The following is a 23,523-nucleotide window of genomic DNA, read 5'->3' as shown; positions in this document are numbered from 1 at the left end:
CACTGAAACCTCCTTATTGTGGTCACCTGCCAATAACCTCTTTAAATTTGTTTCTCACAGTAAGAAATGTAACACACAGATCATGGCTGGATGGTGTCTCAATTCCTGAAGGAAATTCTCTTAATTTCTTACAAGAAATTTTGATCTATTTTGAGTACCATTACTTACTTTGGGAATGCATCAAAACAGTAAGTCTTCTTGGTATCAGGAAAAGCAACTCGCATTCCCGAGGTCAAAGGAGAATGAAGAATAACAGCAGCACTCTCATACCGAGCAGCAAGATCCACAGAGGGTACTGTCCCTATGCTTTGGCCATATATAATCACATTTTCAGGACGAATACCATATCTACAAGATTCAGAAATTTAAAAAACAAGTTGAACTGTAAAGAAATGTTGTATCATTCATTTAAAATTTAAGTTTCTTAGTTATAACCATCATTTGTAGTGCTGCAATCAACTCTATTTTCAGCTAATTTTGCCTGTTTGCTTTGAGAAAAGTAATTTATTATTCCAGTATTCCAACCTATCATATATTGTTGACAGAGGTGGCGATATAGGACTTAACAATATTTCAATGGACTGATGATTAATGGACACTTATTGTACATGGTTACTTTCCATTCAATGTAACAAAAGTTATTTTTTTTTTTTAAATATCAAGAAAGGCTGTTACTTTTCTGTTTTTTCCTTTTTGTTGGTATTGGGGCTCAAATTCAAGGCCTCAATTTTTTTTTTTTTTTTTTTTTTTTTTGCCAGTCCTGGGGCTTGAACTTGGGGCCTGGGCACCCTTCCTGAGCTTCTTTTGCTAAAGGCTAGCACTCTACCACTTGAGCCACAGCACCACTTCTGGCTTTTTCTGCTTATGTGGTACTGAGGAATTGAGCCCAGGGCTTCATGAAGCACACTCAGCAAGCACTCTACTACTAAGCCACATTCCCAACCCAAGGCCTCATGCTCTTACTCATACTTTTCTCTGGAGCCATATTATCAATTTTTTCCTGGTTATGTGAAGGTTAAGAGTCTAAGGCTTTGTCTACTTGGGTTAGCTCCAAATCTAGATATTTGGATCTCAGCTTCCTGTGGTGTGAGCCATTGGTGCCTAACTTCATTGTTTTCTAAAATTCTACATATAGCTATGGTATGGAATGAATAATAATGCATGCTTTTAGTCAAGATCAAGATCTTGAAACTTGCCTTACTTGTAAAAAAATGGGTCAATGTTCGAAAGATGAACAAACTAGACTTCTAAACATCATACTAGTTAACTATGAATAGACTTCATGCCAAAACATCTTGAGTATTGTTTTTTCCCTGTTAACATTACTATACATATTTAAATATGGGAACTTATAGATGTAAGTATTTTTTAGTTACTTACTATGTTCTAGGAACTCTTATTTGTCTACAGTGTAATTATGCCAAATGTGAATAACTTCAAATATAGGTGAGGTGCTACAAGATCTAATGAAATGTTGTTGTAAGGATTATAGTGACTTTAAAAATGCTTTTCCATTAAAAAAGCAAACCATAGTCACTTCTGATAGCCAGGATCATTATACAATAGGAGCTTCTAATTTTTCAGAAGTATATGAGAGCTTTCTGAGAATCTGAATCAGGGTGGTGCAGGCAAACTCTTCATGTGTTCTCTTTTAGGAGACACAGACTATTTGCATTACCCAGGTAGTTTAATCAAGTTCTCTACAAATATTTGTGGTGCAAACAAGAGACAGGGTTTCATCTACTATTAATTCTAAGACTAATAAAACTCAGGAAAGTTTTTATCTTTATTGTAGATCTAGCTGTACATACTTTACAGAAATGAAGCAGCTAGGCCAGGCATAATGGCATATGTCTGTAATCCTAGCTACTCAGGAGGTAGAGTAAGGATGACTGTGGTTTGAGACCGGATCCAGGAAAAAGTTAGTGAGATCCTATCTCAAAAGCAAGTTAGGAGGAGCTGGGAATGTGGCTTAGTAGTAGAGTGCTTGTCTAGCATGCATGAAGCCCTGGGTTTGATTCCTCAATACCATATAAACAGAAAAAGCCAGAAGTGGCGCTGTGATTCAAGTGGTAGAGTGCTAGATGTGAGCAAAAGAAGCTTAGAGATAGTGTACAGGCCCTGAGTTCAAGCCCCCAAGACTGGCAAACAACAACAAACAAACAACAACAAAAGTTAGGAATGGTGGTCAAATCTCAGCTATTCGACAGTCAGAGGCAGCATGGGAAAAAGAGATCTTATCTAAAAGATAAACTAAAAGCAAAAAGGACTGGAGGATTGGCTCAAGGGCTGAAAGCTTGCCTAGCTAGCATGAGGCCCTGAATTCAATCCCAGTACTGAAAAAATAAAACAAAGAAGCAAACAAAAAAAACAGCAGCAGCTAGGGAGAACAAACATTTGCAGCATCTACATACCTCTTAGGACTGTACTACTGCTCCCAGATGGATTAATGATGGCCATGGGTTATGGACTAAAGCTAGCAATAGCAAGGCTCTAGAGTAGAAGGGACAGCTGCCAATCATTCACCAGAGAATTCTATATGGTAACAATTTCTGAACAGTACTATATAAAAAGAACTTTAGAGATCATCAAATCTAGTTGAGTTGCTTAAGGAGCACATTCCGAAACTCACAATAAGTTAATGACAGACCTATAATTAGAACTCAGGTACAATGACTCCAAGTCCAGTGCTCTTTTCATGACAGCACACAGAGGATGCAGGGGAAGGTTTCAGTGAGTCACTTTCTGTGGATTCAATAGAAGATCAAAAACTGGGATTGTTAAAGATACTTAAATTTTCGGAAAGGGAGATATTTAAGTAATCTTTTTATTTTGTCTTTTAGTGTGGACTTGGGGCTTGAACTCAGGGACTAGGTGCTGTCTCTGAGGTTTTAGCTCAGGACTAGAGCCCTACCACACAGCTCCACTTTTGACTTTTGGGCAGTTCAATGAAGATAATAGTCTCACAGACTTTCCTGCTTCGACTGGCTTCAAACAGGGACGCTCAGATTTCAGCCTCCCAAATAGTAAGGACTGCAAGTACCACTGGGTGCATGGCTCAAATAATTCTTTATGTTCATTAATCTTTTCTTTCTTTCTTGGTTTTTGGTTTGGTTTTGTTTTTTTGCCAGTCCTGGGGCTTGAACTCAGAGCCTGGGTACTGTCCCTGAGCTTCTTTTGCTCAAGCCTAGCACTCTACCACTTGAGCCACAGTGCCACTTCTGACCTTTTCTGTTTGTGTGGTAGTGAGGAATTGAACCCAGGGCTTCACGCATGCCAGGCAAGCACTCTACTACAATGTCACATTTTTTATTTTCCTTTTCTGGTTAGCTAACCCTTGTTATATGCATCAGGTAAAAGAAATACAAGGCGTATATTCTAATTATACGCAACTCACTGGAGGATAAAATTCCAGATCCAGAAAAGATCTAGGAGATCACTGAACCTCTTCATTAAACCAATGAGGAAAACATGCTCAGGAAAGTTTGCTTAGGATTACTAAATCTCTCAACTGTATTTAAGTCTGAATATGAGAGAAAATATGAAAGTGCTAAAATAGTGAGATTATTTAAGAATGTCTTCTGAATTCGTTCCTCACTTGGTAGCCACACCAAGCATGTTAAAAAACATACATGGAATACTGAGTGAATATTCATTTATTTCAATAAAAATGCTTTCTCTTAGCACCTTGAAGTCTACACTTTTTCACTAATGTTATACTGAAGTGTCTCAATATTTTAAAATATTAAAATTAACTTCTGATATCTACCCTACATTCAATTGGTAGGTTTTAAATGTGGATACTCATTTTTAAAAAGACTTCATAAAGATTTTATATAATGCAGTTAAAAAATTACAAATTAAACAGTACTCTATTGTTACTGTTAACTCTCTACTACTCAGTATTTTTTTCTTTTTAAATTTGTTTTCGTATTTCAATTGTTTTAAGAATCTTCTTTATACAAAATATTACTGAAAGCATAACTTTGTTGTATTTCTTAGAGAAAAAAGGAAATACATTATTTTCTTTGGCCTTTTTTTTCTTTCTCATCCTCCCTTCTCTTTCCCACTTATTTGAGGCAGTCAGTCTCACTATGCACACTAGGTAAGCCTGGAACTCATAATTATTTTAAGAAGTTTTTTTAGAAACATGTTAAACTTAAAGGTTCTTCTGGGTATTCTTAATATTAGAAATAGTGAAGAATTTTATGCCCTTAAGCTTTAGTCTAAAATACTCTGGAAGTCAGGTCCCCATGTATAATATGAAACATAACATATTAAGGTATCATTGTATTTATTGTACACTAACTTGACTGATGAGAAAATGCACTAGGGTCTATAAAATTGAGGCATTAAAAAAAAAATCTGGGGGCTGGGAATGTGGCCTAGTGATAGATTGCTTGCCTAGTATGCACGAATTCCTGGGTTTGGTTCCTCAGCACCACATATACAGGAGAAGCCAGAAGTGACACTGTGGCTCAAGAGGTAGAGTGCTAGCCTTGAGCAATAAAAAAGCCAGGGATTCAGCCCCTGAGTTCAAGCCCCAGGACTGGCAAAAAATAAAATAAAATAAAAATCTGGAAGTACCCTAAGTGAATAGAAAGGATTAATGTGATTTCTAGTTCCTACGGGAACTCTGGTTTACAGAGAATAAAATTTAATATCATGGCTTCCAATTTTACAAGTCCAGGATATAAAGTGAAAAATCTCATAGTACATATTTTGGTTAAGATTTAAATTAAACAAAACCCCCCACTATAACACTATTAGTGATAGATTGGGTGAGTAAACTAAGTCACTGTTTTTTCTTATTCCCTTGAGACACTACAATTTTGAATGAACATATTATGTCATACTCTAGTAATGAAATTTATAAAGCCAAACACTGTCACTGAATTTATTTTTATTTTATTTTTACTTTTGCCAGTCCTGGAGCTTGAACTCGCACCGTCCCTGGCTTCTTTTTGCTCAAGGCAAGCACTCTGCCACCTTAAGCCACAGAGCCACTTCCAGCCTTTTCTATATATGTGGTGCTGAGGAATTGAACCCAGGGCTTCATGTATATGAGGCAAGCACTCTTGCCAGTAAGCCATATTCCTAGCCCACTATCACTGAATTTAAAACATAAAAAAAATTCATCTATACAAACCCAAGCAGTTAAAATTTTTTGTTCAATATTGGCAAATGTAATCTTTATAGTCAAGACATGTATAATAAAGGGTTTATTCCTCAGTAGTAGTTTTAGTAAAGTACCCTAAGTGTAAAAACTAAGTCCAAATCAAAATTTACCTTGTCCTAAGAGCAAGCCAAGCAGCTTCAATATCTGCATACAGGTTCTTCTCTGTTGGCTTCCCAGAACTTGCACCATATCCAGAGTAATCATATGAGAATATATTACAATTAATCCGTGATCCCAGTCCTATGTAAAAGCTGCTCATCTGACCAAGATCTACAGCATTTCCATGTGAGAAGAGTAATGTGTATTTGGCATTGGGGGAGCAACGCACAAACATGCAGGCAATTCTGTTGCCTTTACTGGTTCTAGTCATGAAACACTCAATAGCATCTTTTTCTCTAGAAGAGTACTGCCAGTCTGCTCGTTCAGATAGGTGTAAAGTCCAGCGGCTTCCACTTTCATCACACATCAGTGTGTAGGTTGGATCAGGTGGCAAAAAGGCTAATTTTGAAGCAATTTTCCCTGGGCAAGGTGGACAGCAGAAGAGGCAACATAGCTCACTAAATGAAAGATTATTCATCTTCTGAAAGAGAAAATGAGACAGCAAAAGTTTTAATAACTGAGTGTGGATTTTGTATTCTCATACAAGCAGGTTAAAACAACATGAGTAAACCTTATTATTACAATAATGTCAAGTATCCTCCCCAATAGATACTAGGCATCTTTCTAAAGATACTTTAAATCCTGGAGCAAGACAACTATTCCAGGCCAGTAGGCAGATAAATACCAAAGATTTATTAGTGATTAGTTTCTCACTTAACAAAAATGTTTAAGGTGTGGAGCTAATATCTTTAGATTACTGTGTAAGTAAATAAAAAATTTCAGAATCTCACTGAGAAGCTTGGGAGTTATATATGATAAAATCAGTACTAGCACTTATGAAGAAAGCACTAATAGGAATAAGTATATAAATTTCACTTATTTAATCCTCAAAGTAACTTATAGGTGGATTTAAGAAAAAAAAAACTTGAGGAAGGTGAGGCAATGATAGAATTGGAAGGCTTTTTTTTTTCTTTCAATAACATTTTAGTAGGGTTTCAAGGTTTTTACATAGAGCTAAACGCAGATGGTGATTCTACCAATGGCCTCCTGCATAGCTGGGATGACAGGTATGAACCACCATAGCCAGCTTACTACTAAGATGGGCAATTTCATTAACTCATTGCCTAGTTGGCCTCCAACTGTGATCTTCCCACTTCTCCACTACTTGGGAAGGGCTAGGTAGGGCTAGTCTTTCCTACATTCATAGCAATAGGGCCTTTGAAACCTTTAGCCAGTGCAGACCAGTGATGTAACCCTATCCTTCAAATGCCTATCATTTAGACACAGTGCAGGTGGCTCAAATAAAGAACAAATGTTTGCTTAGATATGTATGTAGACATTGAACAAACCAAAAGGAAAATATGCAATTATGCATATATGCAACTATGGAAAAAAGGTAAAAATCTGTTGAAAGCAAATATTGGTAAAGTTGAATGAAGAAGGGCCGGAGATTCAAAGTCAAGAGAGCTGGTAGAATCCCAATTTACCACTTACTAGATGTGTGTCCTTAAGTAAGTCATTTATATCTTTGATCTTCATTTTCTTTTTAAATAAATGAAGTCAAGGCCTGCGGTCAATAGAGTGCTTACGAAGTTCAAATAAATGATGTGATAATGGCATATTAACATAGCAATGGCTATGTTACATATAGTTGGCATACTCAAGAATGATTAGCTTTTATGTCTGTTCCATTAATATCTTAAAAGAATCTAGCTCATGCTAGCTTAGGGACAATACTTATTTGCTAATCAGCATATCCTTCCATCTTGTCCTTTCTGAAATTATCTTATTTTTCCTTAAAAGCAAAAGTAGACAAGCACTTACTTGTAGAAGGGCTTTCAAAACTAATGCTTTCCAAATGTTTGTTTTGGAAATATTTTCAATTTGGGAGACATTTTCTCCCAAATATTTGAATACAGGGATAGGAAAAAGATTTACACACTAACTAAAAACACGAAATCACCTCTGGGGAAGTTGACAGTGTGTGGAAAGAAAGGAATGTTCTTTACTGAATCAAAAACTACTTAAAAATATTTTATAGGACAATACTCAATACAAGTGTGTTCATTTCCCAGTCTAAGCACATTAGGTAGGAAGAGGAAGCAGAAGTAACATGGAAAAAGACAAGAATAGTTAGGCACACAAGGCTCTAAAAGATGAGTAAGGGAAAAATTTGTTGGGTATTGAAAATAGTTTTACTTGATAGTCTGTGCTTATTCCTTTTTTTGCCTTCAATGCAAATATAGACTTACTAAATTAATGTGTTGGCTGGGATAGAACAAGAATTAGAAAAGAAATGACAGCTAGGTGTCCTCTCTAGTGGTAAGCCTCACTAGCTTCCCAAAACACTGCAGTGAGAATTCCAAGTGTATTTGTAGGGCTTCGTGGGCAAATAATGTACGATGAATAAGTGTGGAGTCTATCCTGCTACTGATTTACAATCCTGTGCAAGAGTATAAAAAAAGTGGCAGGGAAGGGAGTTCAAAGGATGTGTACCAAAGGCGATGACTGGGAGAAAAACAAGACCCCAAAGTGATCTGCTCAGTAATCTGCCTGTATCATTTCTTGTCCTCAATTGCCTTACATGTCATCGATTGCTGATCCACCAAAGCCAATTAAAAGCTTGATTAATGACTAAATCATATATACCAAGACTGTGTTCCTACTTCTTAACTATGAAGATTTTATATACTATAATAAATTAGTTTTGAAATAAATCTGGCCGACTGACCATATTCAATTTATGCTTCTGTGAGTGAACACCAAGAGAAAGAAGCAGAAAGGAGAAACACCACTGCACCAGGGTTTTGTCTAATGAAAGCACAAACTGATCTTCTTAATGGTGGCAGAAGAAATTATTCATACTTCTACTGCCCCAAATCCAGATTACTAGAAACCATTTAATGACAACTCACAAATGATCACTTTCTAAATAACAGGCCTGCAACACTGCTCTACTTTAAAAAAGTAATTGTCTCCTCTTCTGTAAGTTTAATTTTTTTTCACCATAAAAACTACAAACAAAACAAAACAAAGTTTTAGCATGATCTGAGCTGTTTGTTACATAGGAAAAACATCTTACTCTTGAGTTTATTTAATTAATAAAATAACTTGGCAAATTTAGAAAACTTTATCTTCAACTTTAAAATTCATTCGAATAAAAGTCACCAGTTATTATTGACAAGGCAGTGAATAATTGTTGTGATAAAACAGTAGGACATAAGAGAGCATACGAAAATCACAAAACAGACAGAAGTTGAACAATCTGCAGCAGAAAACGCACAAATTTGAGCCATAAAATAGGATTTAAGACATAGTTAAGTCCACCCCCTCCTTTTTTTTTTGCCAGTCCTGGAGCCTGGACTCAGGGCCTGAACACTGTCCCTGGCTTCTTTGTGCTCCACCACTTAAGTCACAGTGCCACTTCCAGCCTTTTCTGTTGATATGGTGCTGAGGAATCAAACCCCCAGCTTCATGCACGCAAGGCAAGCACTCTACCGCTAGCCATATTCCCGGCCCTTAAGTCCACTTTAAAAGGGAAAAATACTTAAAAGATTAAGCAGGAAAAACTGTCATGAATAAAAATCTAGTAATATACAGAATCTCTCAGAGAAATAAAGGAACTGATGGGTTGGGAGAGAGAATTATTAACAGCCAAAGAATACCTTAATGAGCTGTAAAATCAGCTTGAGGAATTCTAAAATATGGAATTTTGCAAGAGGTGAAGAGATAGAAAATAGAGAAAAAGTAATAGGTAAGTATGTTTAACACAGAGAAGTAACTATACTATAAGTGTCTCGGGGAAACAAATAGGAAAATAAAAATTTCTCAGAATAAACTAGAGTAATTCAGATGTAAATATTTCAAAAAGTGCCAATCAGGTTACTTACGAAAACGTTCACAACTAGGAACACTGTAATAAAGGTTAAAAACACTAGAAATAAAAACCTTAAACATTTCTAAAAAGGGGGAAAAAAAGACTATGAACAGGTGAGCAAGAAATCAGATGAACATCTTTTCAATAGCAACAGTAAAACTAAAAGACAGTGGTGGGTATTTTTTTTTTTTTGCCAGTCCTGGGCTTGGACTCAGGGCATGAGCACTGTCCCTGGCTTGTTTGCTCAAGGCTAGCAATCTGCCACTTGAGCCACAGCTCCACTTCTGGCCATTTTCTATATATGTGGTGCTGGGGAATCGAACCCAGGGCTTCATGTATATGAGGCAAGCACTCTTGCCACTCGGCCATATTCCCAGCCCCAGTGGTGGGTATTTTTAAAGTAAGGAAGAAATGGAACTTGGAACCTATAATTTTACATAGAGCTAAAATACACCCTTTTGATTTGGTGAGAGTATAAAAAAAGATATATCTATAGGCGTGTAAAACCTCAGAATGTTTACCAAGTCAAGACTCGAGGACAAACTCCATCAAGAAATCAAAGAGAACTCCTATCTGAGATACAATCAAGGAGCAGACAAGTGTGTAGAAGTATAGACATAGTAGCAGGACATTTTTCTTTAAAAGATAGCAAAGTATATGTCAAACAATTAATAAATAAAAACTTTGGGGATATTGACATGCAAAAAATTGGAAGACAAGTTAGGGATATTCAAGATGAAAATGTGCTGGGGTACCTGTCAGATATAATCAGTCAAATTATAACCACAAAAAAAAAGTTTGTACATCTAAAGTAGCTATGTCTACTTTCAAAAAAATTAAACGATATTTTTCAGAGTACCCAATTAAAAATAAGTAAGCACAAAGAAACAAAAACCAGCAAAGATTAAAAAAAATAGAGAATAAACAGCTACTTTTTTAGAAAAGACTTTCATTACTGCTAATAGCAAGTATGAACTGAGTATCTCAGTGCGAGAGACTTTTCTTTTTCATATAGTAACTCATTTTGTCCTTTCAATAAACTCCGACATAGGGACTATCATTATGCTCATTTTTCAATTGAGGACATAGAGGCACAGAGTAGAAAGAATACTCAGACAACACTGTTTGTAAGTCTAAGGCAAATAAATACTACAGTCTGGATCTTGAATGGTTCCCAAAGGCCTATGACCAGGGTGGCATTAATCAGGAGATGATAGACATTCAGGAGCAAGGCCTAGTGCCAGGTCTTTAAGTGTGGGGTTTGAAATGGAACAGTGGGACCTCAATCCCTTCCTTTCTATTTTAACTCTATGGGCATGAGGTGAGCAACTGAGCTATCACATGCTCCTGTCATTTTGTGATGCTCTGCCTTGCCACAGGCTCAAAGCAATGGGGTCAAGTGATCATGGACTGGAACATCCAAAAACATGAGTCAAATTAATAGACCTTCTCTCATTTTAAGTTGACTATCTCAGGTATTTATATAGTGGTAGAACTAACACAAATACCATATGAAAAAGACAATGACATAGATCTTGACAAAAAACAAAATATTAGATTTAGTTTGATCCAAAATAAAGAGTATCTAGAAAGGCGTAACTGCATGAACCTACAGTCCTAGTACTCAGGAGGTCGAGGCAGAAGGATTGCTTGAGTTTATGAGCTCAAAACCAGCCTGGGCAGCCTGGGAGTATAGCTCAGTGGTACAGCAGTTGCTCAGCATGAAGGACTGCCTATTTCAAGTTCTAGCACCACATCACTGCAGTATTGTGTCAGAACATTAAGAAATGGAGATTCCATTAAATACCTAAAAATAGCTGTTACAATGACTTTGACAGAGCTTAAAAGTACAGGACAGGGAGGAAAAGGTGAACAAATTGAGATCTAACAATACTATTAACATCAACATCATATGCCTTAAGGAAAAATATATAGCTAAGAATGAAAGAGGATGGAGAGTAAAAGGAAATATTTAAAATTAAGTAAAGTAAGTATAGAGCCTACATTCATAGGCTGATAACGTGCCATTAATTCACCTTAAGGTTCCAGGGCACAACAATCACATCTGCTTGCTTATAACTGGATTTCTAGCACCTAGTAAGGAACATGAGAACAATAAAGTAAAATTTTTTGAATGAGTTAGTAAATTAGTAAGACTAACACAATTCATCTAAGAACTCCTATAAAAGTGAAAGCTAAATGTACATGTGAGAAAGAAAGCAAACATTTCATGATTACGATTTTTCTTAAGACAGGCACCAGTGGCTCATGCCTGTAATGCTAGCTACTCATAAGGCTAAGATTTGAGGAACAAAAGTTCAAAGCCAGCCTGGACAGGAAAGTCCATGTAACTCTTATCTCCAATTAACCACCCAAGAGCTAGAAGTAGAGCAGTGGCACAAGTGGTATAAGGGTAGCCTTGAGCACAAAACCTTAGAGACAGTGCCCAGCCTCCCCCCCACCACCCCCCTGCCCCCGAGTTTCATTCCTCTTAAAATGAAAGGTCACCTTGATGTTAGGAGAGACAGCCACTGGGAAAATAAAGCCTTTTCTTTTACAGATTTTTTTGGGAAGGAGGAGAGTTAGGAATAGAGTCCAGACCTGTACAAGCTAGGGAGGCACCCTACTATATATAATCTCACCCTCCACAGAAGGGTCTTACTTTACCAACAGCAGAGAGATACTTCCTAAAACTGTGTGAAATAATTTAAGAATGTGCTTCTCCTAATAATATTTTCCTACTCGATGACAAAGGAAAAGAATGCATATTTGAGTTCTTTTTCAGCAAAACAGAAAGACTAATGTTTAAAATGTACTTACATAGAATAACTTACCGTATCTGCTTCCTCTCATAACATAGGAAATTACTAAAATGACTCCTGTAAATTTTTGCTGTAATAATTTAATGATAAAACCCCCTTTTAATAGTTTCTTGGTAATATAGACCAATTTATTACTACCACTTATATAGAACAATGGATTTTCAAAAGATTCAAAATTCTGATGTACTGGAAAGAACTAGTACTCACGAGTCTCTTAAGTTAGGCTTAGACACTAAAAAGAATGCCTAGATCTTTTTCTTCATTTTCTGTGGTATTTTGACAGCTATGCTCTCAATGGTATCCGTGCTGATTGAGAGTCATGTGGAGTACAACTAGGATATACTAAAACAACTTAAATGTTGATATACTAGGTGTCATGTGAGGAATACATCATAAAGCCTAATATGAATTGCTGAGGATTTAACTCTACTTTTGGATAAATATGGGGAGAAATGATACCCTGCATTCTGTGTTACAGAAGATCAAAAAGGTCATGTCTTCTACAGAACCTCCAACTATTTCAAGATAGTTATAACAAATTCTTTTATGACTACTCTACTTAACTCATAGTTACTCTTAAAAATCAGGCTTCTTGCCAGGCACTGGTGGCTCATGCCTGTAAATCCTAGTTGTTCTGGAGGCTGAGATCTGAAGATTGTGGTTGGAAGCTAGTCATGGCAGGAAACTTCATAAGACTCTTATCTCCAATTAACCACCTAAAGCCAAAAATGGAGCTGTGGCTTAAGCATAAAAACTTAGGGACAGTGCCCAGGCCCTCAGTTTAACCTTCAGAACCAGAGATAGATAAACAAATAAGTGAAGCCTCTTCAAATTCCAGTGATCATTAACAGAAACACTTTGAGGACATCTTTTTAGAGTTATATACAAATCTGAGTATTCCAAGACAAAGTAATTGAAAACAGGACTATACAATATATAAAGACTAGTCTGTCTGCTCTCATTAAAATAAACAACTATCATTAACTCTTTTCTTCTTTGGAGACAGTGTCTTACTACCTAGTTTAGGCTGGCCTTGAACTCTCGATCTTCCTGCCTCAGTCTCTTAAGTCCTAGGATTATAGGTATGCACCACTATTCCTGGCTCTCATAACCATTCACTCTTCATTCATCCATTCAGTGTTGCTGCAGATTGAACCTTACACCTTGTACATGCTAAGTGTTCTGCCCTCTGATACTTATTTTGATTACAAAACTTAAAGCCTAATGTAGATGAGCTGAAACTGAGTTCCTGAACTGCCGCAGCTCTTTCCCTCAGTTTCAGTATTAGGAGGCGTTTCCTAATATGAATCCATTCATTACAAGTGGCTATCTAAATGTTTAGTTCTTTATCACTCCTGTCAAGTGGCTAGTGAACAGCACAAATGGCCAAATTGAACAGCACAGAATGAACATTTCCAAGTTATATAGGGCAATGCTGAACTGAAACTTTAGAAATACAGGCAATTCAAAGCAAGAACTTACATGTTATATTCATACTAGTATCAAAAGCTAGAGCTCATTCCATTCTGGGTTGTGGCTTTTTCAAAGTACACATAGAAAGTTTTGATAAAGTATATATAAGTAAATGAGTTTACCTACATGACACTATTTTAGAAGACTTGATTCTTTTTTTTTTTTTTTTTTTTTTTTGGCCAGTCCTGGGCCTTGGACTCAGGGCCTGAGCACTGTCCCTGGCTTCTTCCCGCTCAAGGCTAGCACTCTGCCACTTGAGCCACAGCGCCGCTTCTGGCCGTTTTCTGTATATGTGGTGCTGGGGAATCGAACCTAGGGCCTCGTGTATCCGAGGCAGGCACTCTTGCCACTAGGCTATATCCCCAGCCCAAGACTTGATTCTTGATGAAAATATAATATACTTATTTCTATCCTAATTCTAATGTAAAAGCTATTTAAAAATACACAATGTAAACCAATTAGGCTATCTGTATGTTTCAATGTACGGTTTTGGTTAGTTATCAGAAGGATTCATGTTCCTTACAAGGTGAAGCTGCAAGCAAATCTTAAACTATAAAAAGCACCAAGATCTTACACTTATAATACTAGCTACTGAGGAGGCTGAAAACTAGAGGTGACAAGGTTGAAGACAGCCCAGGTAGAAAAGTCTTTGAGATTTCATCTCCAAAATAACTAGCAAACAGTCAGACTCAAGTGCTATGGCTCAAGTGGTGGGGGAGCAGTTGAGGAAGCAAGCTAAGAAATCACAAGGCCCTGAGTTCAAACTTGAGAACTGGCCAAACAAACCACTGAAAATCATCTTGTGACTATTAGTCAACTAATTTCTTGACATATTCCAAACAGTATTCTAAACACTTATAATCCTGATGGTCCACCTGAGCAATGCCCTAAACAAGTGAATCAAGACTTCCTGATTAAGCAGAAAGACAGGTTAAGGATTTCTGCATATGTTAATGCCAAATTCTCATAAAATTTTTGGTGACCATAAAGTACTATCATCTCAGAGCGTCAAAGACACACCTCTACTGAGTATAAGTTGCTGAGTATAAGCTAAAACATGAACAGACACATTTCTTCCCTAAACATCATGCTTTTGTTACTTTCAATGTACAACTTCCATTGTGTGTATCTTCAAAGTTCACACAAAAGCTGTTATATCACACTGCCTCTAGAAGCATTCCACAAATGCACATTAGTTCCTCCTCACTTTTTTAAGAACTAAAAATTATTTCTAAGAATCTTTTCAGGAGAATATAGAACATATTTCATAGCATATAGTATCTACAGTACAATATAATCTAATCAATACTAGTCAACATTTTAGAAAACAATATGCACGATGAATACAACCTTCTTTAAAAAGAAAGCTGAGTTGGGTGTGATGAGTCAAATCTGTTATCCAGTACTGCTAAGAGGGAAGAAGAGAATCCTGGTTCTAGGCAGCCCCAAGGCAAACATAGCAAGAGACCATATATGAAAAATAAACTAAGCCAAAAGGATTCAACTTTAATATTGCCCCCCCATGTCATATTATTGGTACAATAGTTTGCTCTGGCTGTATATATGCAATCCTCTCAACTTTAGAATACTAAATATTTTTGTTTGTCTTGATCATCTGTGTTAAGTGTTTGTACCTTGGGCTTTCACTGCTTCCGGATTGTTCTTGTTTATGAGCAAAGAACTGAGTCTCTCTCTCTCTCTCTCTCTCTCTCTCTGTGTGTGTGTGTGTGTGTGTGTGTGTGTGTGTGTGTGTGTGTGTGTGTGTGTGTGTGTGTTATCTGTCTGTCTTGAGGTTAAAGCCTAGGCACTGTCCTGAGCATTTTTGTGCAAGGCTAGAAGTCTACCATTGAAGTCACAGTTCCACTTCTGGGTTTTTGGTGGTTAATTGGAGAAAAGCATCTCCTGGACTTTTCTGCCTTTAGCTAGCTTTGAACCTTGAGTTGCAGATCTCAGCCTCTTGAATAGCTAGAATTACAGGAATGAAACACCAGCATCTGACTCATATTTCACTTATTTTTATGTAGACTTGTTGACTCCTACTCTTGTGTGCTTTTGGTGTACCCATGAAGATGCACACACGTTTTTTATGTATCCGCCTTCTAATATATCCACATTGTCCCCATATCTACTTATGAGGAAAACATGTGTTCTGATAATCATTTTCTAGGTAACAGAGGATTTGTCCTAAATATTCTAGAACACAATACAGTTTTAAATATTTGGTTAAGAATGTAACTAAGGGGTCTCATCATTGTACTATAAAATTCTTATTTGCTTATTTTTTTCTTTTCTAACCATACTTGTTACGATTCCAGTAAGTGCCTGGTATTTAAGGTAAAGTGATAATAGTGGCTTTGTTTTTGATACAGTGCCTCAATATGTAGTCCAGTCTTGCCTCAAATTCATGATCATACTAATGAGTATGGAACTGCAGGCCACTATGCCTAAGGATAGTAATTAATGCTTTTAATGATTTTTTTCCTACAGAATTTTTATGGATATTGCTTTAGAAATTAAAATAGTTCCCTTCTTTTCCAAATTTTCAGTTTTAAAGAAATGACACAAAGCCAATCTTCTGTTCCTGCAATAACTGAAGTAATAATATGTATCTTTAGTACATGTTAAATGTACTTTAAATATATTATTAAATGTATTTTATATATATATATGTTTTTAGTACACAGCTAGATGTGGTTTGCTACTACTTTGCCTTAGTCTTAAGCATTGGAAAGTTTGTAGAACCTGTACTAAAGGTATACTTACAGTATGATTAAAACTTATCAGTGTTCAACAAGCTACCATTTAATGAGTAGTAGTGGGTGGATATGCACATAAATGTGTTACATAGGAAATCTACCCTAGAGGTCTAGGAGAAGCTTTGAGGAGCAGTATGTTTTTATGCTGCTCTCTCAATATGTTTCAGTGAGTGTCCAGGCTGGATGAATAGACATCATCAATCCCATGATTACATACTGCTTGGAAGTTTTAGTCTTTATCTCCCCATAATGTTAACAGTGTATTTATGGGTTTCAGAGGTTGCTATCAGGGAGGTATCCTTAGATCTAGAAGCCAAGAAATTATAACCCCTTAAAGACTGACAACAACTAGTACTTACCTGCCCAAGGTCTGTAAATGAAAAAGATACTCTACTGTCTCTCAGGATGATTTATCTGTTTTGGCACCTTAGACTCAAGACTTTTCTGCCTTAGGAGGATCCTGAGGTTGAGGACACAAGAAGACTGTCTCAAAGCAAAGATTCTCCTTTTTGTATGAAACCAGTGTGATTAACCTCAGCTCCACCTATTTTAAAAAGTGACAATTCAGGAATTATTTTCCTTGCTGTTCATTTTGACCTCTTGTATTAGTTTTGAGTTTCTAGGTACTGATGAAATTGAATCTGTTAGTGAAGAGGGCTGTATATAACCCACTATAGATTCAAACAAAGTGCTACCTTCCCTTCTAAGTCTGGGCAATTTGAAGAACAGATCAGGTCTCTCAGCCTCCTTGGCTAGCTTGTCAAAGTTTTTATGCTTTATAAACTGTTTTGAAACAATACCCTAAATCTGAAAACAGTACCAGGATTAATACTGATTATGAATATGTGTTGCCCTGAAACATGACTTTGAGCAAACCTTTGTCTATTTGGTTCTGAAGTAAGTATTATTTAACTCAACTGATATCAGTTACTATGACAACAGTTTTGGGTGAAACCTAAAATCACTTGCAACATTGTTAAAGGTGTCTGGTTTACAGAGAGTACCTGAAACTATATGCAAAAGTTTGGACATAGAATCCAAAATACCTAATAGCATCCTGAAAAGACTGGAAATTCTTGAACTAAGGTATGTTACACTTTAATTTCTACAGAGATATTTTGGTAAGCTAGAAGAATCTTTCCTTCTCTTTTGATCTGGTCTGTGATCCCCGATCTATGGTTAAGATTATATTGAGACCTTTCTGTTACAAACTGAGTTAGAGTGGATTTTTTATTTACTCACATCTTGATTCTGTGAATAATCAGTTTCAAGCTACTTCAAATATGATTAACATTCTCAGCTCTCAGTTACGGATTTGTACCCTACATTCCTAATTTTATTTTTTTTTCCCTTTTGGATATTATGTATACACAGTCTGGATTATAATTCTGCTAACTCACTTCTTATTCTTGGCCTGGGGTTGTATGTTCCTATGAACTCTTACTTAAGAGACACTGAGGAAAGGAGAGTTGAAATTTCAGCCAATGGATATAAAATATGCCAGACTATTAAAATAAGGCTGTTAGTTTTTCCTAGGAGATCTGTTAGAAAGGTAGCAAGATTGTCATTATAATATCAGCCAAAGAAATAGGAGATAAGTACCTCTCTGTCTTCAATCAAAACATGCATGTACAAACCTTGTTCAGGACACAGACCTATCCCTCTTCTTACTATTTAAATGGCAAATTAAATGATTCAGAAGAAAAAACAGAATAGAAAAAAATTATCAAAATCCTTTACATTTGCATATTGGTGCAAAAAAGGTTACTTTTCTGAGATGAAGAAGCAAAATTAAGTTGAAAATGTTATCTACCTCTTCTAGTAGCCTTAGGACTCATTATATAGAAAACTTCTCAAAATAAGGTTTAAAACATCCAAGTGGACACCCAAAAAGAAATAGGATGAGGGGCTGGGAATGTGGCTTAACACAGAGTGCTTGCCTAGCATGCATGAAGCTCTGGGTTTGATTCCTCAGCACCATATATATAGAAAAGGCCAGAAGTGGCGCTGTGGTTCAAGTGGTAGAGTGCTAGCCTTGAGCAAAAAGAAGCCATGGACAGTGCTCAGACCCTGAGTCCAAGCCCCAGGACTGGCAAAAAAAGAAAAAAAGAAGTAGGATGAGAACAAGAAATAAGAAACTCTGTTGATCTATCACCTTTACTTAAGAATGATCTACAATGAAGAACTTCTTCCTTCTAAGTAGCAGCTTCAAGTAAAAACAGTAAAATTAATAAAGTTGACTTAGAAGTCTTTGACCACCTCTACATTATTAAACCTCTTATAACCTTGTTCTATATGAGCTAAGAAGTCATCCTGCAAAGGAGAAATAATTTCTAATAATATTCCTCTTATTTGCCAATTACTTTTCCGTATAAAAAATGTCTATTTGTAGTTTCAATACAGTATGCACACATTATCTACAAAGATGGAGTGACATGCCAGTCCTTACCAATGTGGCCTCTAGTTTGTCTACCTACATACAATTTGACTATATAAACTGTATGCTACCACCTCCTCTTCCATTGGCTGCCAGATGCTACTCCTTAGTCAAACTCTTCTACAGAAATGTCCGAAGAGGGCTGGGAGTATGGCCTAGTGGCAAGAGTGCTTGCCTCCTACACATGAAGCTCTCAGTTCGATTCCCCAGCACCACAAATATGGAAAATGGCCAGAGGGGGCGCTGTGGCTCAAGTGGCAGAGTGCTAGCCTTGAGCAAGAAGAGGCCAGGGACAGTGGTCAGGCCCTCAGTCCAAGGCCCAGGACTGGCCAAAAAAAAAGAAAAAGAAAAAAGAAATGTCCGAAGAGGTATCCCTGCTCTTAGAAGATGTGTAACAAACACTTGTTACTGTTTATTATTACCTCCTGGCATTGGCAAGTCAACACTTTGCCTTTTGCACATTTTCTTCAAGCAGATAACAAGAACTGGAATAAACATTTCCAAGAAGAACACATTAAATGCCTAAAGGAAGAACAATACACTTAAAAATTGTAAGCCGGTTGTTTCTTCCAAGATCTTGGGCAAATCATTACAGCTCTGGTGTCTGTATCCTCATTTGAAAACTAAAGGCAACTGGGCTAAAATTTATTCAGGCAGGATTCTCTCCTCTCTTCCCTCCCTTTCTCTTTTTTCTCTTTCTTTCTCTCAACAGGCTCTCCTAAGGTTGTCTACACTGGTGTTAAAATCACAACCTTCCTGCCTCAACCTTGAAGAGTAGCTCGGATTACAAATGTGTGCCTTCATGCCCAGTTTAAAAAAAAATAACAAATTCATAAAATTGTAAATGCACATGCCTCTTAGTAAACTGATATACAACTACATATTATTATATAACTATGTAATATAGAGAAGCCAGCAAGAAAATAGACCACAATAGAGTCATAAGGGTTAGATTGGATTTTCCAATCTCAGAAGGAAAACCCTTCAGGCTAGGATATAAATACATGTAAAATATGATAGTGGATAATAAATGAAGCTGATGTATAGAAAACTATTGTAGTTCTTTTCAGAATGAACAGGGAAGCACTCATTTAGGTCACTGCACCTAAGCCTACAGGGACTTGGACTCAATGCAGAAAAGTAACTTGGTATGTTTTTAATTTCAAGATCTTAAATTTAAGATTGTGAAAATGAAACACATCTCAACCTGATCCACAAAGATAAGTCAAACACACATTACTAAAATAGAAAGCTAACAAATGTCTTCTTTATAATTTATATTGTACTGTATAATCATATCTTTCAGTTAAATAGAAACAACTGACTATATTTCAGTGTACTTCTCCAAATTTCTAAATTCTTCAAGTTAGTAACAATATAACTTTCTACTATATAAAATGAAGATAATCATGATTTGCTGGCATTTCAGTAATTTAAAAAAAATGACTTGAAAAGAGGAGTAAGAATATAATGAGAACAACTTTCTTGCCCCTTTTTACCACCAAGTTTTAAGATAAGTCTGAAAATTATTTTAGCCAAAGCTGACTGAGTTCAACAGTATTGCTCAAGTTGTAAACTAAGTAACACAAACGGGAAATGTGGAATAAAGGTAAGGGGAACAGAGGTTTGTAAAAATATTTGACAGAACTTCTTTTGAGAATATACTAGACTTGTAGACCTAAGAAGACCTACCAAGAACTAAAAACTCAGTTTGAGAGCTTCAATCTTTAGTTTTCAATATTCAGTAAGTCTTGTTTGGGAAGAAGAAAAGCAAGCATTTAAGATAAGTATCATTATATATTCTATGTTAACTAGAAATCTGATTCCAAAGTCTACTAAAAATATTGAGACTATTTCTAAAGGAATATTTTGGGGAAAATGTTGAAAACAAGACAAAATGCTATCACATAGGAGGGAAATTAACATTGACCAAAAGTTTTCAAAAAGTGCAAATGGGAAGTCATCTAACTTCTGATATCCATAGGGGATATCAGGAGAAGAGTAACTGATGTAGCTCTTGTATTTGTTGAGATTAACTTTTCTGTACTATTATAGTAGTTTCTGGCTTTGAGAAAAGGAACTGATTAGGGTAATATTGAGCAAGTAAACAGAAGGAACAATTCAAAACATGAGCAAACAAAAGAAAAAACTTGAGAGTAAATGAACTTTCATTTTAATGTTCTCCTCTCTGTACATTCTTGTATAGATAGTCTAAATGTGATTAATCTGCTGATGTCCCTCTGCAATCTGCAATGTTCCTCTGTACCTTAATAAAACCAAACTTTTCCACAAGTCCTTTAAGGCCTTGTGTAAGTTTGGCCTTAGCTTGCTCCTCAACGGTATCCTGAGACTCTCCCCTCCCCTAACTATTGTTGAGGTCTCATTCACCATCTTTTAATTCCTGGAAAGAACGAAGCTGTTTCCACATTAGTGTATGCAACTATTCTTTACTCCCTCTCTATTCCAGTCCCAAATGCCATTCTTTCAAAAGGATCTGTCTCTTATATCTAAATTAGCTTATTTGCTCATAGCAACAAGTTCTTCATATTCTTGTCATGTATTCACTGTGGGATTACTTGATTAATGCCTGTTGTCTTTACTAGACTTACAGCTCTGTGAAAATGAATAATGTATCAGTTAGAACTTACATGGGGCCATACTGAATCTATTTGATTGTTAACTAAATAAAAAGCAAAGTAAGAACCTGTAGCTATAAAGACCCACAACATATAAACTGAGATAATACTTAATATTACACATAACAGAGGGGCTTTTCTTTTGCTATTGTATTGTTCTGAACCAGAATTCAAAATATTAATGTAATTTATGGCTTGAGTCTTTCTGAAAACTGTAGTAATTAACAAATTAAGTTTATATCTACATTGCACTCTTTGAGTTAAAAAAATCCACCTTCTGATTACTTAAAATCCATAAGGCAAGCAAATAAATAGACGACTGAGGCAAGGATAATTTTAATGCATGTTCAATTTACTATTTTTCCAAGTAAAGATTTGTTTTATCTGGTGCATGCCCATTGGCTGCAATATAAAAAATTTCCTTGACCATTCCTGTATGTTTGACTGGGAGTCTCTTTTAAAACAATGTAAACATGCTTCTTGAAATGTACACTAATGAGAAGTATTTATATTTCTGAAGTATTCAGTTATTGATAAGTGGAACATTTAAAAAACTGAACAATTTGTTCCTGCAGTCTTAGGAACAATGTCTCTAAGTGATGCTGTACTAATTAATCAATTCCTTAAGCATGCTATCAAAAGCAGAAAATCTGCCTCTCCTTTCCTTGTCCAGGGTGATCAACAGCAGCTGCTGGTCAAGCTTATTCTAGTTCAAGCAATGTTGGGAACCCAAGTTCCTCCCTTCTTTTCCCTTTTTAGCACCCAACATAAATGGATACTAGTCTGTGCTCTGCTAATCATTTCCACTTTTAGGAAATTGAGGACTAAAGAAGAGAAGAAAATGGCTGCAAGTTTGTGAGCAGAGCATTGACTTTCTTTTACTGCTTTTCAGGGCTATGACTGTCTAAAGCAAACTTCAGGCATCAACCTACCCCACTCCCTTAGAAATTTCTAAGCAGTTTGACAATGAGCAGAACCCTTAAAAATTAATAACATGAAGGGCTGGGGATATGGCCTAGTGGCAAGAGTGCTCGCCTCGTATACATGAAGTCCTGGGTTCGATTCCCCAGCACCACATATACAGAAAATGGCCAGAAATGGCGCTGTGGCTCAAGTGGTAGAGTGCTAGCCTTGAGCAAAAGGAAGCCAGGGACAGTGCTCAGCCCCTGAGTCCAAGGCCCAGGACTGGTCAAAAAAAAATTAATAACATGAAATACAAATATATATACATATATGTGTACACACACACACACACACACACACACACACACACACACACACACACACACACGTCAGTCATGGGGCTTGAACTCTGGGCCTGGGAGCTGTCCCTGAGCTCTTCAGCTAAAGGCTAGTGCTCTACTCACTTGAGTCACAGCATTACTTCCTTTCCTTTTTTTTGGTGGTTAACTGGATAAGAGTCTCATGAACCCAGGCTGGCTTTGAACCGTGATCCTCAGATCTCAGCCTCCTGAGGAGCTAGGATTACAGGCATGACTCACCAGCACCCAGCTTACAACCATTTTCTTTTAAAAGTGTTTGTTTTAGGCAGAAAAGAAAATTCATAAAAAAAAATAATGGTAGAAGACACTAGGTGTTATTTCTTTGAAGGGATTTTTGGGGGCAAATTTTCTTTTTGTAGCCTTCTCCTGTTTGAAATTAACTGGTCTCATGACAAAGGTCTTGGAATTACTAATATTTTGAACTAGATATAAATGAATCCAAACTACACTTAGTACGTTCTAGTTGTGTACATTAAGACAAAGTTTCTCTGGACCTCAATTTTCTGACCTATAAGCTTTGCCAAGTTGCTAAGATTAAATTAAATAACATTTAAATTCTGTCTATACTAGATACAGGGGAAAAAAATGTCCTTCTAGTTAACTAGGCAGTTATGTATTTGATCTCCTCTGGAGCCCCTAAATCAATCAAATCATCATTGCCTTTTTACTCCAGAGAAATAGTCTTATTCCCTAATAACCAATCCCTGGGTAGATCCTGGAGGATTTTATTACTAAAGCCTTGTTTAGAGACCCACCAAAGAATCATTTTTTCCATCTGTAGCGCTGGTCTCTCTAGCTTCTCTTCATTTATAAACACAATCAAAATTACCTCTTTTTTAAAGTATGTGAATATATATATATACCTAGTCTATTTTGTCCATCAGAGGTCCACCAGAATCAAATTTCCTTGCCTCATTTCACCAGTAACACCTTCCAAAGAATTGTAATTTAAATGTCACAG

General features: G+C 36.5%; 1 protein-coding gene across 1 annotated transcript in view; it reads right to left on the bottom strand.

Annotated features, from left to right (window-relative positions):
• Abhd17b (abhydrolase domain containing 17B, depalmitoylase) overlaps nucleotides 1-23,523 on the bottom strand; it is a 38,635-nt gene that overhangs the window by 4,617 nt on the left and 10,495 nt on the right. The window contains exons 2-3 of the mRNA XM_048332480.1: nucleotides 5,290-5,759; nucleotides 169-348 (exon numbers count right to left, since the gene is read on the bottom strand). Of these exons, the coding sequence (XP_048188437.1) occupies nucleotides 169-348; nucleotides 5,290-5,756 (647 nt within the window). The 5' untranslated portion in view covers nucleotides 5,757-5,759. The remainder of the gene's footprint in view (nucleotides 1-168; nucleotides 349-5,289; nucleotides 5,760-23,523) is intronic.

Source organism: Perognathus longimembris, chromosome 1 (assembly GCF_023159225.1).
Source record: "Perognathus longimembris pacificus isolate PPM17 chromosome 1, ASM2315922v1, whole genome shotgun sequence".
NCBI classification, from domain to species: domain Eukaryota; kingdom Metazoa; phylum Chordata; class Mammalia; order Rodentia; family Heteromyidae; genus Perognathus; species Perognathus longimembris.
The sequence above is the reverse complement of the archived record's forward strand: the minus strand, read 5'-3'. Positions and strand labels throughout refer to the sequence as shown.